This window comes from Octodon degus, unplaced genomic scaffold (assembly GCF_000260255.1).
Source record: "Octodon degus isolate 3935 unplaced genomic scaffold, OctDeg1.0 scaffold00073, whole genome shotgun sequence".
NCBI classification, from domain to species: Eukaryota; Metazoa; Chordata; class Mammalia; order Rodentia; family Octodontidae; genus Octodon; species Octodon degus.
This window is the reverse complement of record NW_004524649.1, coordinates 294,609-306,846: the sequence shown is the minus strand read 5'-3', so window position 1 is coordinate 306,846 and position 12,238 is coordinate 294,609. Positions and strand designations below refer to the sequence as shown.

General features: G+C 49.4%; 1 protein-coding gene across 1 annotated transcript in view; it reads right to left on the bottom strand.

The window, feature by feature from the left end:
- Ndufb7 (NADH:ubiquinone oxidoreductase subunit B7) overlaps positions 1 to 2,883 on the bottom strand; it is a 4,011-nt gene extending 1,128 nt beyond the window's left edge. Inside the window, exon 1 of the mRNA XM_004635523.2 lies at positions 2,692 to 2,883. Within this exon, the coding sequence (XP_004635580.1) occupies positions 2,692 to 2,803 (112 nt within the window). The 5' untranslated portion in view covers positions 2,804 to 2,883. The remainder of the gene's footprint in view (positions 1 to 2,691) is intronic.
- Positions 2,884 to 12,238: the final 9,355 nt, after the last annotated feature.

Below are 12,238 nucleotides of genomic sequence, written 5' to 3'. Positions count from 1 at the left end.
GGTTCAATCCCCCAGCACCACATGCCAGCCAGCCCCGCCTCCTGGTGGGCTGAGTGGGACACACACACACACACACACACACACACACACACACAAAATAAATAAAAAAAAAAAACCAAAACATACCTGCTCAGATACTACTCACAAGGTTATAAAACACCTTAGCATCTCCCTGTGGTTATTCCTACAAGGAACCCTCCCCAAGTTTCCTCCAGGCTTCAGGATCCAAATCCAGGTATTAACCATGGGCTTCCCAAGACCTCTGCCATTCTTACTAGTGATGGCTTCCACTGTCATCCAATGTGTTGAGCTCAGTTTGGGGGCTCTATCGAACATTTGCGTCCATTTGTAGCCATTGGGGGAGCCTGGGGTTCAGTCATCCCTCCAACCCAAAGTTATAAGCAAGGCCTTCAGTGGAAGGATACAACCAGGAATATGACAGGTACTCCTGCCCTTGAAGGGAGGCACACAGCAAACAGCAGTGTTAACTGAAAGTTCTGGGAGACAGTGGTGCACATGCCGTCCCACATATCCCTGAGGCAGGAGGATCAGATCACAAGGCCAGTCTGGGTAACTTAGGGACAGACCCTGTTTGTAGAAATAAAAGATTGGGGAGGGGGGTGTAGCTCAGTGCAGAGCACTTGCCTAGTCCATGTGAGGCCCAGGGTTCCTTTCCTAACAACTCCTCACCGAAAAGGAAAAAAATGGAAAAACAGTGGAAGGGGACCATGGGCAGTGAGGTTTCGGTTGGACAGGGACCTGGGGGAAAAGCATTCTGGGCCTTGAGGGAGGGGACAGGTGTCAGGCCACCCCAAGAAGGTGGAGCCTAGGGAGACTAGAGCGGTTTTGGATCTGCTTAATGCAAGATGCCCATTCACATAAAAATTGAGGTCTTTTGAGTGTAGAGTTCAGGTTCAAATCCTCCTGGAGATAAAATGGGAGCAGTGGCACACAGGGTGCAGTAGATACAGCAGAGAGGGCCCAAGACTCGAAGCTTGAAAGGAGATGGGGAAGGGATGGGGATACGCTAGGGACAGAAGAGTCCTGGCAGCCAGGTGAGGAGGGGTGTGCAGAAGGTGGCAGTGGTCAAAGTCAGGCTAAGAACAGGGCTGACATGGGCTTAGTGGTGGTGTCACTGGTACATGTGACAGGAGCTCTTCCAGTAAGGTGGCAAGGGACAGCTGGGGGGAGATGGGTTAGGAGAATTTAAGATGATGGATGTGACACTACTTTTGACATGTTGTTGATGGAGAAAGGCTGCAGCCGAGTCCTAGAGTCCAAGAAGATGGGGTGGAGGGAGGAAGGGGTTCATGTATAAGAGGGGCTCAGCCAGGCAGGGAGGATCTTTGGAGTAACAGGCAAAGAGGAGTATAAAAGGTGTATTGTGGGGGTGGGGGTGGGGAGGGAGGCCCAAGAGCTCTTTGAATGCTTGTTTTTTCATAAGATGCAGTTGGAGGGCTGGGGATATAGCTCAGGGGCACAATGCTTGCCTGGCAAGCACAAGGTCCTGAGTTTGATTCCTGGTACCAAGCATGGGGAGTAAAAGGGGGGCAAGGACACCAGTTATGGTGGTGTGCTCCCGTAACCCCAACACTTGGGAGCCCAAGGCAGGAAGATCACAAGTTCAAGTCCAGCCCAGACAATTTAGCAATCCCCAATCCTGCAAAAGATGAAAGGAAAAGTAGTAGCAACCTAACTGGCCTAGAAATGAGAGAGGGACGGTGAAGGGTCAGGGGTAGAACAGGCAGGCTGGGGTCACCCAGGGTCTCGGGGGAGGCAACCAGGACAGGACTCAGTAGAGGCGGACGCTGAAAGGTCTTAGTTGGACCACTGGAAGGAGGAGCAGGGGATGCAGGAGCTTACAAGGGGTGGGCTGGTCAGAAATCAGAGGCTCAGAAGTTGTTCCTACTCGTGCTCTTCCCTGTCCCTTTCTCCTGAGCCAGCCTTTACCCCCAGGGCTACCCCTGTCCCTCAGATCCACCGGTGCCTGTCTCCCCTGGGCTGAGTTCCCAGGAGACAGTGCCTGCCGTCTCTCCCACGGTGTCCACTTTGGGGTTCGAGTCGGTGCTTCTAGTGCCTGTGGTATGAACTCAGCGAGGAGGGCTACGCATATAGCTCACTCACTCGTGGTGCACTTGCTTCACATGTGGGAGGCTCTGGGTTTTATCTCCAGTACCAGAAAGCAACCACAACAAAAAAAGACTAAATCATAAGCAAGCAAAGTACTACTCCACTACAGAACGCTGGGCGTGAGTCCCAGGCCCGCGTTTTCTTGTAAATATCTGTTTTGTTGTGCCTGTCGCTGTTCTGAGCCAGGGTCTCCCTATGTAGCCCAAACTGGTCCCGCACTCGCGGCGATCCTCCTCCCTCGGCCCTCCGAGTGCTGGGATTCCAGGCGTGTGCCACTACGTCCAGCTTCTGAGCACAACTGAACGCGATCGTGGGATCTGAACAAGGACACGGCGATCGTGCCCCTTTCCGTGATAAACCCTCCCTCCCGTGGTTCTTCACTACCCCCGAACACAGCCTAGGTCGGCCAGCCCCAGATCTCCTCTCTCTTGTCCCCAGGAGACTCGCAAGTCGAGCGTGTCCTCCGAGCCCGGGTGAGGACACTGCAGCGATCAGCCCAGAGGACTCCCGAACTGAGCGGTTCCGGGAGCCCGCTGGCCGCGCCTGCGCATTGGGCCTCACCGCGCTCCTTCCGGTTAGGGAAGCCGTAGTCCGGAGGGAAAGTGGGCATCTGCAGCGGGTCGGGCTCCACCGAGGCATCTCCAAGGTAGCGTCGGGCCAGGTAGGCCCCCATGGCTGCTCCACCGCAAATGCGCGCGGCGGCCGGGTCACCCCAGTCCCACCCGGAAGCACAGCACCCTTCTCCAGCCTCGGCTTCCGGGTCGCTCCAGCCACCGCGGTGATCCTAAAGAGGACTTCCGGTCGGCCTGCTGCCCCCTGGCGGCCGGGAGGAGGCGGCGCCGATGCGACTCTGTCACCTTGGACTGTTGGGACCTACGGCGGCCGGCGAGGAGTCTCTGAATCAAAAACCATTTGCGTGCGGGACAGGCCCGAGTCTAGAGCACAGATGCAATAGTAATTTTTAAAAGCAAAGCAAAGCCAACAACAAAGAAAGCCATAGTAGTGGCGCACACCTGTAATCCCAGCTCTTGGGCTGAGGCAGGATCGACGCAGGGATCAAGGCCAGCCTGGATTACACACCGAGAGTTTATCACAGCACAAAACAAACAACAGCTGGACGTGGTGGTGCACAGCTGTAATCCCAGTACTTGGGAGGCTGAGGCCGAAGGATCACCACGAGTTTGAGGCCAGCCTGTATACAGTGACTTCAAGGTCAACCTGGACTACATAGCGAGAACTTGTGTCAAAAAGCCAAAACATGGGGCTGGGGAGATGGCTCAGTAGAAGAAGCACATACTTAGTTCAATCCCAGGTACCAAAAAAAAAAAAAGCCAAAACAACAACAAAAAACCCTCAACAACAACAACAAGCAAGACAGCAGTCGGCCGGAGTTTATTCAGGAATAGTTTGATTAGGAGTGGAGAGTGCCCCCGATCCATCCCCGCTGCTCTGCCTCGCCCTTTTTCAGTGCCCGGAACTTTGGGCGGGCGGAACCCGGGTGGCGAGGAGCGGGAGGGGCGGAGCCGAAGGCCCACCGGGTGGACACACGGGCCGGCGCGGTGGCAAACGCGCGGGAGGTGCAGGAGGTGAAGGCAGCAATGGCGGAGTGGGTGGCGCGGCGCTAGCTCTGCCTAGCCAGTGCCGGCCGCGTGGGGCTCGTTCCCTGCTTGGGTCCGCCATCTGGGGGGATCCAGGCCGTGCGCTGGCCTGAGCCAGCTGCTCTGGAGTCAGTGGGGCACTCTAGGCAAGGTGATTTCCTAAGAAGTGTGGAGCAGAAGACACAGGTGCTAGGGAAACAGCCTCCGAGCAAAGGATTCACCAAGGACAAGACTTCTCAGCTCAGGCTTTAATAATGAGATGGTGAAAGACAAAACTGCTGAAGAACTAAAACAAACCAGGCATGGTGGTGCATCAACCAGGAGGCTGAGGCAGGAGGATCACTTTGGAGTTTGAGGTCAGCCTGGGCTACAAAGTGAGTTCAAGGTCAGCCTAGTGAGACTCGGTCTAAAAAAAAAAAACCCATATTTAAAAAACAAACCCAAGGGCTGGTGAGATGGCTCAGTGGTCTAAAGCACCTACTTAGAACAAGCTTAGCAAAACACAGGGACCGCGGTTCAATCCCCTAGCACCACATGCCAGCCAGCCCCGCCCCCTGGTGGGCTGAGCTGGCCACACACACACATTAAAAAAAAAATTAACAAACAAACCCAAAACAGATGTGTCAGTTTTTGCAGCAAAAGATAACAGTCCATGTAGTCATTCCTATAGAGAAGTTTGCTTTGCTCTGGAACTCGGCTCAGTCCTGTCCAATATTTCCGTGTGCATTGCCACAAAGGGAAGGATGTGAGTTCTTTGTTGGACAGTTGACAGGGACTGAACTCCACCTCACTGCATTTGTAAATATTCAGACCTGAGGACAAGCCAAAGCCTGCCAGGTTTCCCCCCCCCCTTTTCTTTTTTCTTTCTTTTTGTGGAAGTAGGGATTGAACTCAGGCCCTTGCGATTGCCAGGGAGGTGCTTATTCCACTGAGCCATCTCCCTGGCCCCAAATGGCAGAAGGATTTTTTTTTTTTTTTTTTCTCTGAATGCCTTCAGGGCAGGTTTGGCTGGCTTGAGTTGTAGGGACTGAACCACGGCAACCTGAGGCTGACGGCTTCGTTGAAGCAGCCACTTAAAGAACTGAGCTAAGGGGCAGGCCCCCACAAATTGTCTTAACCTGTCTGAAGGATAATGACAATAACACCAGAGAAATTAGCCCCAAAGCGAGGCAGAGCCAATTAATATAACCAAATAAAGTCTGAGGATCTTGGGCCGGGGAGATGGCTCAGTGGAATATGCGAAGCGCAAGGGCCTGAGTTCAATCCCCGGTTCCGCCAAAAAAAAAAAAGGATCTTTTAAGGTTAATCTGAACAGTTTGGTGTAATTGCCACATCTATTGAAAAGCATCTTCAAATTTCATGTTGGTAGTTTTTTAGAATCTTGAAATTTTAAGGAACCATTTTTACCATGTCTTGTCATATAAATAAGAATATTGCTTCATCATCAGAAGACATTTTAACTTAGGAGTAATAGGTGGGATCCCTTCAGTTAATACTTGTGAAAAAATTGTTTATGGTCACCTTATAGCTTCTACGATCCACTTCTATGTCACTTCCACACGCATTTAGTTCCATATTCTTGTGACTAACCATGGTAGCTGGTTTGGGATTTCTAGGATTGCAGTCCCATATTGTCAGCGAGTTCAGGACAGTGAAGCTGCTTTTCATGATTTCTTTCCTTTTTTAAAAAAATAAATTTAATTTTTATTTTTTAGGGAAGGGTCTACAGGGTGTTCAGGGTCTCACTATTAGATCGGACTCGTAGTGATCCACTTGTTTACAGCCTCCCAAGAACTGGGATTATAGGCGCGCACCACCACGCCCAGTCTCAATTGCCGGCCTAGAGTGTCCCGGGGGCTGGGCTGGCACAGCAGGCCCGGGGATCAAATCCCCCACCCCTGCACCTGCTTGCAGGTGCTTTAATCTGCTGAGCTTTTTGGCCATCTCTTTCCATGATTTCTGAATCCTGTCACAAACTAATCTCTCTTATAATTTTTACTTTCTGTACAATTCTAAAGAAATCAATTACCAAGGCATTTTTAGGATCCCTCTTAAAAATATCAGTGCAATGTCTAGTAGCAGACATACCAAGACTCTTGGAATGTACTTGAAAAAGGTAATTTATGTTACTTTGGCCAGCTGGATTAATAACCTCTAAAAACTCCAAGGGATAAAATGTGTATCTACCTAAAAGCTGGACTCCAGTTGCAGGATCAGGTTGATGTGAGAGGGAATCTTCTCCCACTTAGCTACTGGCCAAAGCCATTATGTTAGGATAATACTACTGCTCCTACATGAATGCTCCTTGGGAAGTGTCAATAATAAACAGTAGCTCACTGTAGCATCTTTTCTTGTCTTTGTTGGATAAGGTGACCCAAACATAAAGAACTTGTCCTAGCTTTCACCCTCTTAGGTTAGCAACCTAATGCATTTGCTAGGGTGAGAACCCCCCCCCCGCCATAGGTCTGTATTGGGCACACCTAGAAGCCATGCTTTAAGCCAGTGGTGCTGGGGAATAATGGAAAACATCCACACACATGTCTAAAGACCCATCTAATATCTTTCCTTCAATAGGCAATTTCATCTTGGGGTGATTTTGTTTAATCTGTGGAGCCCAATAGATATCAGAAGACCGAAAGCCCTTGGAGTCTCTCTCTCTCTCTCTCTCTCTCTCTCTCTCTCTCTCTCTCTCTCCCCTTTCTTTCTTTTTTCTTTCCTTTTTCTTATTTATAATTTCTATTAATGTTTGTCAAGGAAAAAAATGACCAGCTGAGTAATGGAGTGATTAATGTTTTGTGTAATTGAATTGTAGGCTTGTTTCCCTCTGTACAGTCTGCATCATTGACGCCAGGCAAAGTCTGGAGACCTCTTTGCAGCCTTTGGCTGCAACTTTTATTTTATTACCTTCTGTAGTGGTTGATACATTGTGTCAACTTGGCTGGATGACTTCCCGGTGCACTTCCGGCTGGTGGGGGTCCCGCCCTGGGACACAATTGGTTCTGCCCCTAGAGTGACTCAGCACAAACAGACCATATAAAGGGGCTGAGGAAGTAGTCGCTCTCTTCACTTTGGAGGAGCTTGGTCTGCGCGGTCGCACCACTTTGGAGGAGCTCCGATCTGCCGCATGAACTGCTGTTGTTTGCCTTGGAGCCAGGAGAATATGGACTGAACCCTCCAATAACTGTGAGCTAAATAAACCTTTCCTTCCTTCATTTTGAGTGTCGGGTATTTGTCCCAGCAACGAGTAAAAAGTAACTAAGACACCTTCAGGCTGGGCAAGCTGCTGGCAGGGGCTGGATTGTCCTGCTTTGCTTTTGTGAGTGGGCTCCATTGCTGCCCCGAGGCACACAGCAGTTAGCGCCTCTGTAGCACGGCCATCTGATTGTATCGTGGGTATAGCCGGCCACAGGCAGGCGGCATGGTGAGAACCAGGGCACGCTGCTGTCAGGGCATGCTCCTGTTTAGCCCCAGGTGCACAGGCCTGCAGTTGGTGGCCTACAAGGACAGCTGCAGCTGGAGCAGCCCCTTGAGCTCACAGGCAACTGGGGAATCCCAGCTGAGTCAGCGTAGGCCTGGAGTGCGAGCCCTCCCTGAGCCCATTCTGTGCCCCTTTGTTTGAGGGGCCCGAGGCAGGCCCCAATGAGAGTTTCCTGGAAAGGACCAACTTTTCACATTAGTGATTGATTTATACTCATTTTCCCAATAATACCCCTGTTGACACTTTGTGCAAAGATTGGAAGGTTTTGTTGACGAGACAGATGATGGCTGTGCTGTCCTTACCGGTGCAACAGGGCGGTTTCACGCAAACTGTCCCTCATCCCCACAACAACAATCAACAGCCTTGCTTTTTCCTTCTCCTCCAGACTGCCTAGTAACCTGACTGACTGTTGCAGCAAAGGCGGCTCCGTGCACATCTGAGGAACTAATACCTGCAGAAATCCAAAGACATGTTATTTGTAAAGATGGAATTTGTGGGGAAACATCTCTTTAGTGGGGAAAGGTCCCTTCTGTCCCCCACAGCTCCTTTATTAGATTGGGCAAGGCAAGCTCTGCCAGCAGCGCCATTGCTGTGCCCTCCTTGTCCTGCTCAGGCTTGGGACTTGATTTCAAAATAATGTTCCAAGCTGAATCCTTCGTGGTTGTCAAACCCCTTCTGTCAAAATCTGAAAAAGAAAAATGAATGCAGGAGTCAGACATGCCAAAAAACATGCCTATAAACGTATCCATCTGTGATTCTTGAGGCTCTATTTGCTCCATTTTTAACTGCTAACAATTCAATATCTCTTTCTCTTTTGGCTTCTTAGAAGCCTATATATTTTCTGGCCCTACAGGACTCGTGTCCCCACACTTTACACCTGATCCACCAGTGCCGGGGCCCTCCAGTGCTGAATGCTGGCTCTCACCCATTTGCTTCTCCCCTGTATTGTGCACTTGAGAAGGGTCCTCACCACCCACTTCTTTCTCACCAGGGGTCCCTCGTTGGGCACCAAATGTAGGGACTCACTAGGCTCTTGGTGTACCCTGGGTAGGAACTGCAGTAAGAACGAGGAAAAGACAGACAAGAGACGATAGCTGGCTCAGATATAGGTCCTGGTCCTCTCTCTCCTAAGCTGAGGAGAGGAGCCTGCTCAAGAGGTTGATGTAAATTGCATCCTCTCTACCCAGCAATCAGTTAACAAGCCACGAAGCCTTGTGTGCATGCTTCAAGGGGCTCCTGTGTTCTCAGGCTGGTTTTGTCCTGCATGTGCAATTACTTTCCAGGTTTAGCTGCTCCCAACAAACTACAAAAATTGACCCTTCACGGAGTCACCTCAGCCCTGGATAGTATAGAACTCCAGGCCTCCAAGCATTTCTTTTTCTTTCTTTTTTTTTTTTTTTAATAAATTTATTATTTTTTTATGTATGGTATTTTTATTCATTATTTTTCTGCCAGCATGTTTACATAGTATTTAGATTTGCTTTGGGGTGTTGGTATATATATACAAATCATATCTTATTTTTGTTTGTTTTCGGTAGTACCAGGGATTGAACTCAGGAACCAAGCATTTCTAATGAGCGCTCTCTAATGAGTTTTCCCCTGTGGTTTTTGCAGGAAGTGACTGTGGACATGAACCTTAAGATTTGCTATTCTGGGCCACTGTTCTGTCCTGTATGTTGGTCTGCCCTCATGCTGTGGGGTGTACTTTTTCTATTTCGGAGTGGCCAAGACTTGCTCTGCAGAGCCTGTGTGCTTTTTTACCTTTATTAAAACTTTGCAATTATCTGAAAAAAATAATACTTGCTATTCAGGAATACAGGTAACCAAATATCTGATAATTACGTCTCAGTATTCTTTAGGTTTTCCTTTTAAATGTTTCTGGTCAAGACACAGGGATCTGCTGTTGTGACTGTTCATTTGATTCTACACAGCGTAACAGTGCGTTGCATTTTGGACCTCATAGCTTCCAGTTTTGCATCATTATGAAACTGTGATGGGACAATAAGTTTGAGGACTCACTGTAGGCTTTGTGTGGGCTTTATATGGTCTTTTCATGTGCCAGTTGGTTGCCAAAGGCGTAATGCCAATATCCTGCTTAATCTCTAAAACAAGATATTCCCATCAGAATAAAGACTTCATCTAGATGTCCCCCAGAGTTATCTGTAGTGTAGCTGGTGAGGGTTGTGATCAAATTTCAGGTACAGTTGGAAAAACAGGTACAGTTTCTTCTTCTTCTTTTTTTTTTTTTTTTAATTTTAGGGAAGGGTCTACAGGGTGTCCAGCGTTTCACTACTAGATTGGACTCATAGTGATCCACCTGTTTACAGCCTCCCAAGTGCTGGGATTACAGGCACTTGCCATCACGCCCAGTCTCAATTGCCTGTCTCAGCATGCTCCTAGGGCGAGGCCAGTAGGCACTCTGGGGTTCAAACCCTGGCCCCTGAGCTTGCCTAAGTAGGTACTTTAGTCTGCTGAGCTATCTGGCTAGCCCTTGTTCTTATCTCATTCTTTCACCATACCCCCTCATACAGACAGTTGGGGGCCTTGGCCAGGTCCCTGAAAGTGAGGTCTGCTTTGCTTTGCAGTTTGTAGAGGGCTCGGCTCATAGCTGGTGTCCTCAAGGCAGACACACCCAGGGGACAGCTGCGAGCATGGAAGCCAGGGAGCAGAGAGCAGCGCAGACCCAGGACAAGAGTGCAGCCTTCCAGGCCACAAATGGGGACCTCCCTCTACCCAGCCCAGCTCTACCTCCTATCTGCCTGGTCAGCTCAGATGCATCCATGAATGGGCCTGCTGATGAGTATAGCAAACCACAGTCCAGCCACTTTCCATACATAAGAGGCTTGGAGGACTCTTCTAGATCTAAACCATAGCAGGTCCTCTTGTTAATCCACATGAAGCCTAGTCCCTTTTTATTAATTAATTTTTTTGAGACAGAATCTCACTATGTGAAAAAAAAAAAAAAAAAGAATCTCACTATGTGGTTTAGGCTGGCTTTGAACTCACTGTGAAATCCCAGGTGGCCTCAAACTCATGGCAACCCTCCTGCTTCAGCCTCCTGAGTGCTGGGATCACAGAGTGCATCACCATGCCCAGCTCTAAATATATTTTTCTGACTTTCCATCTGCCACAGACTGTCATGGCCCGACATCCTCCCAGAAAGTCTTTCTTCCCTTGACGCTGGGCATGTCCCAGACAAGATGAGGAGGGCTGTTGAGTGCTCCAAGGCACAGCCACAGCTGCATGTGGGCTCCTGTTTTAGGAATTTCCTAAGTCCCCTACTCATGAGGGGACCCAGCCACTTGGAGCAGCCTGGGCGGGAGCACTTGAGTTTTCCCCGGCCCCACATGCGCATAGTCAGTTGAGACTTTTCTTGGAAAGGTTTCTAAGTCCTGTGCCAGTGGTGGTATGGAGCCCTAGCCAAAGAGGGCCCAGGGAGGGCACCCCAGGACCAGCTGTGTCTCCCTGCACCCCTAGCAATGGGACACGGTCTGCAAGTCCTGGGAGATGGGAAGAGGGAATGAACCTCGGTGGCTGGGAAGGGCTGCAGGTCACAGTCCTGGTTCTTGGCGCCACCTGGTGGCCATGTGGATATCGCTAGGGTCACTCTATATCCCCATCCTGGACTAGCATGACTGATGTTTTGACATTTAATAGTTTTTAAGGCAGGTGTGGTGGAACATGGTTGACATTCCAGCACTGTGGTAGGCTGAGGCAGGTAGTTTGAAACCTTGAGCCTGTTGGGGGCAACATAATGTGTTAGTGAAATGCTGTCTCAAAATAAATGAAAACTGACTGGGAATGTAGCTCAGTGCGAAGGCTTTGGTTGCAATGCCAGTATTAAAAAAAAGTTTTTGAGACAGGTCTGGTGCATTACAACTGCCTACAGCCCACCCTGGTAGGGCTGAGCCCTAAAGTCTTGCCTCCTGCCTCTGGAGTGGGGTCCTTCTGTCTTGCAGTTGCCCAAGACGTGATCTGCCTGTCAGCCCCTGGTAGAACGCATTTGAGTGACCATGGCTTCACCTGTTTCTCTCTGCTGGCTTGTATATCCTCTGTCTCTCCCTCCCCTTTACTTTTTAAAAAATATATATTTAGTACAGGGTCTACAGGGTCTCATACAGATCAGACTTGTAGTGATCCTCCTGCTTTCAGCCTCACCAGCGCTGGGATTACAGGCGTGCACCACCACGCCCAGTCTCATTCCCAGTCTCAGCATGCCCAGGGGGCAGGGCCCACCCAACAGGCTGGGATTGAAACCGTGGTCCCTGCATCTGCCTAAGCAAGGGCTTTAATATGCTGAGCTATCTGGCCAGCCCCCTTGTGGAAAACCTGTGACTGGTATCTTTTTTTTTTTAATTTTATTTATTTATTTTGTGTGTGTGTGTGTGTGTGTGTGTGTGTGTGTGTGTGGCCAGCTCAGCCCACCAGGGGGTGGGGCTGGCTGGCATGTGGTGCTGGGGATTGAACCGCGGTCCCTGTGCTTTGCTTAGCTTGTTCTAAGTAGGTGCTTTAGACCACTGAGCCATCTCACCAGCTCCTCTATTTTATAATGGTGTCAGCCATACTCTTACATTTTTATTCTGCTGCTGAGTTAAGCTTCTATTCCCTCTTACACCGCCTATTTGCCCTAAGTCTCCTGCTACGCTCCAGGGGTGGGACCTTCTTCTGTTGCCTGGATACCTGCTGACGTCAAGAGCCGAAACTTCCTCATTCCTGCACCCTTTATATACCCAGCACCTCCCCTAAATAAACTACACTTGATCAGAACTTGTCTTGTCTCCATTCTTTGTGTCTCCTGTCCCTTCTCATCCCCACTGCCCCTCTAGGGTCCTCGTTGACTAACCCACGGGTTGGGACACTCCCTCTTACTTTTTGAAACAGAATCTTGCTAAACTGCCCAGACTTGTGTAAAAATTTTTTTTTAAATTTTTATTTAATTTAAATTTATTTTATTTTATTGAGAAACAAATATCAATGAGACAGTTTCAAAGCTGATTAATAGGACAGTTTCAATAATTAATACATTGTACAT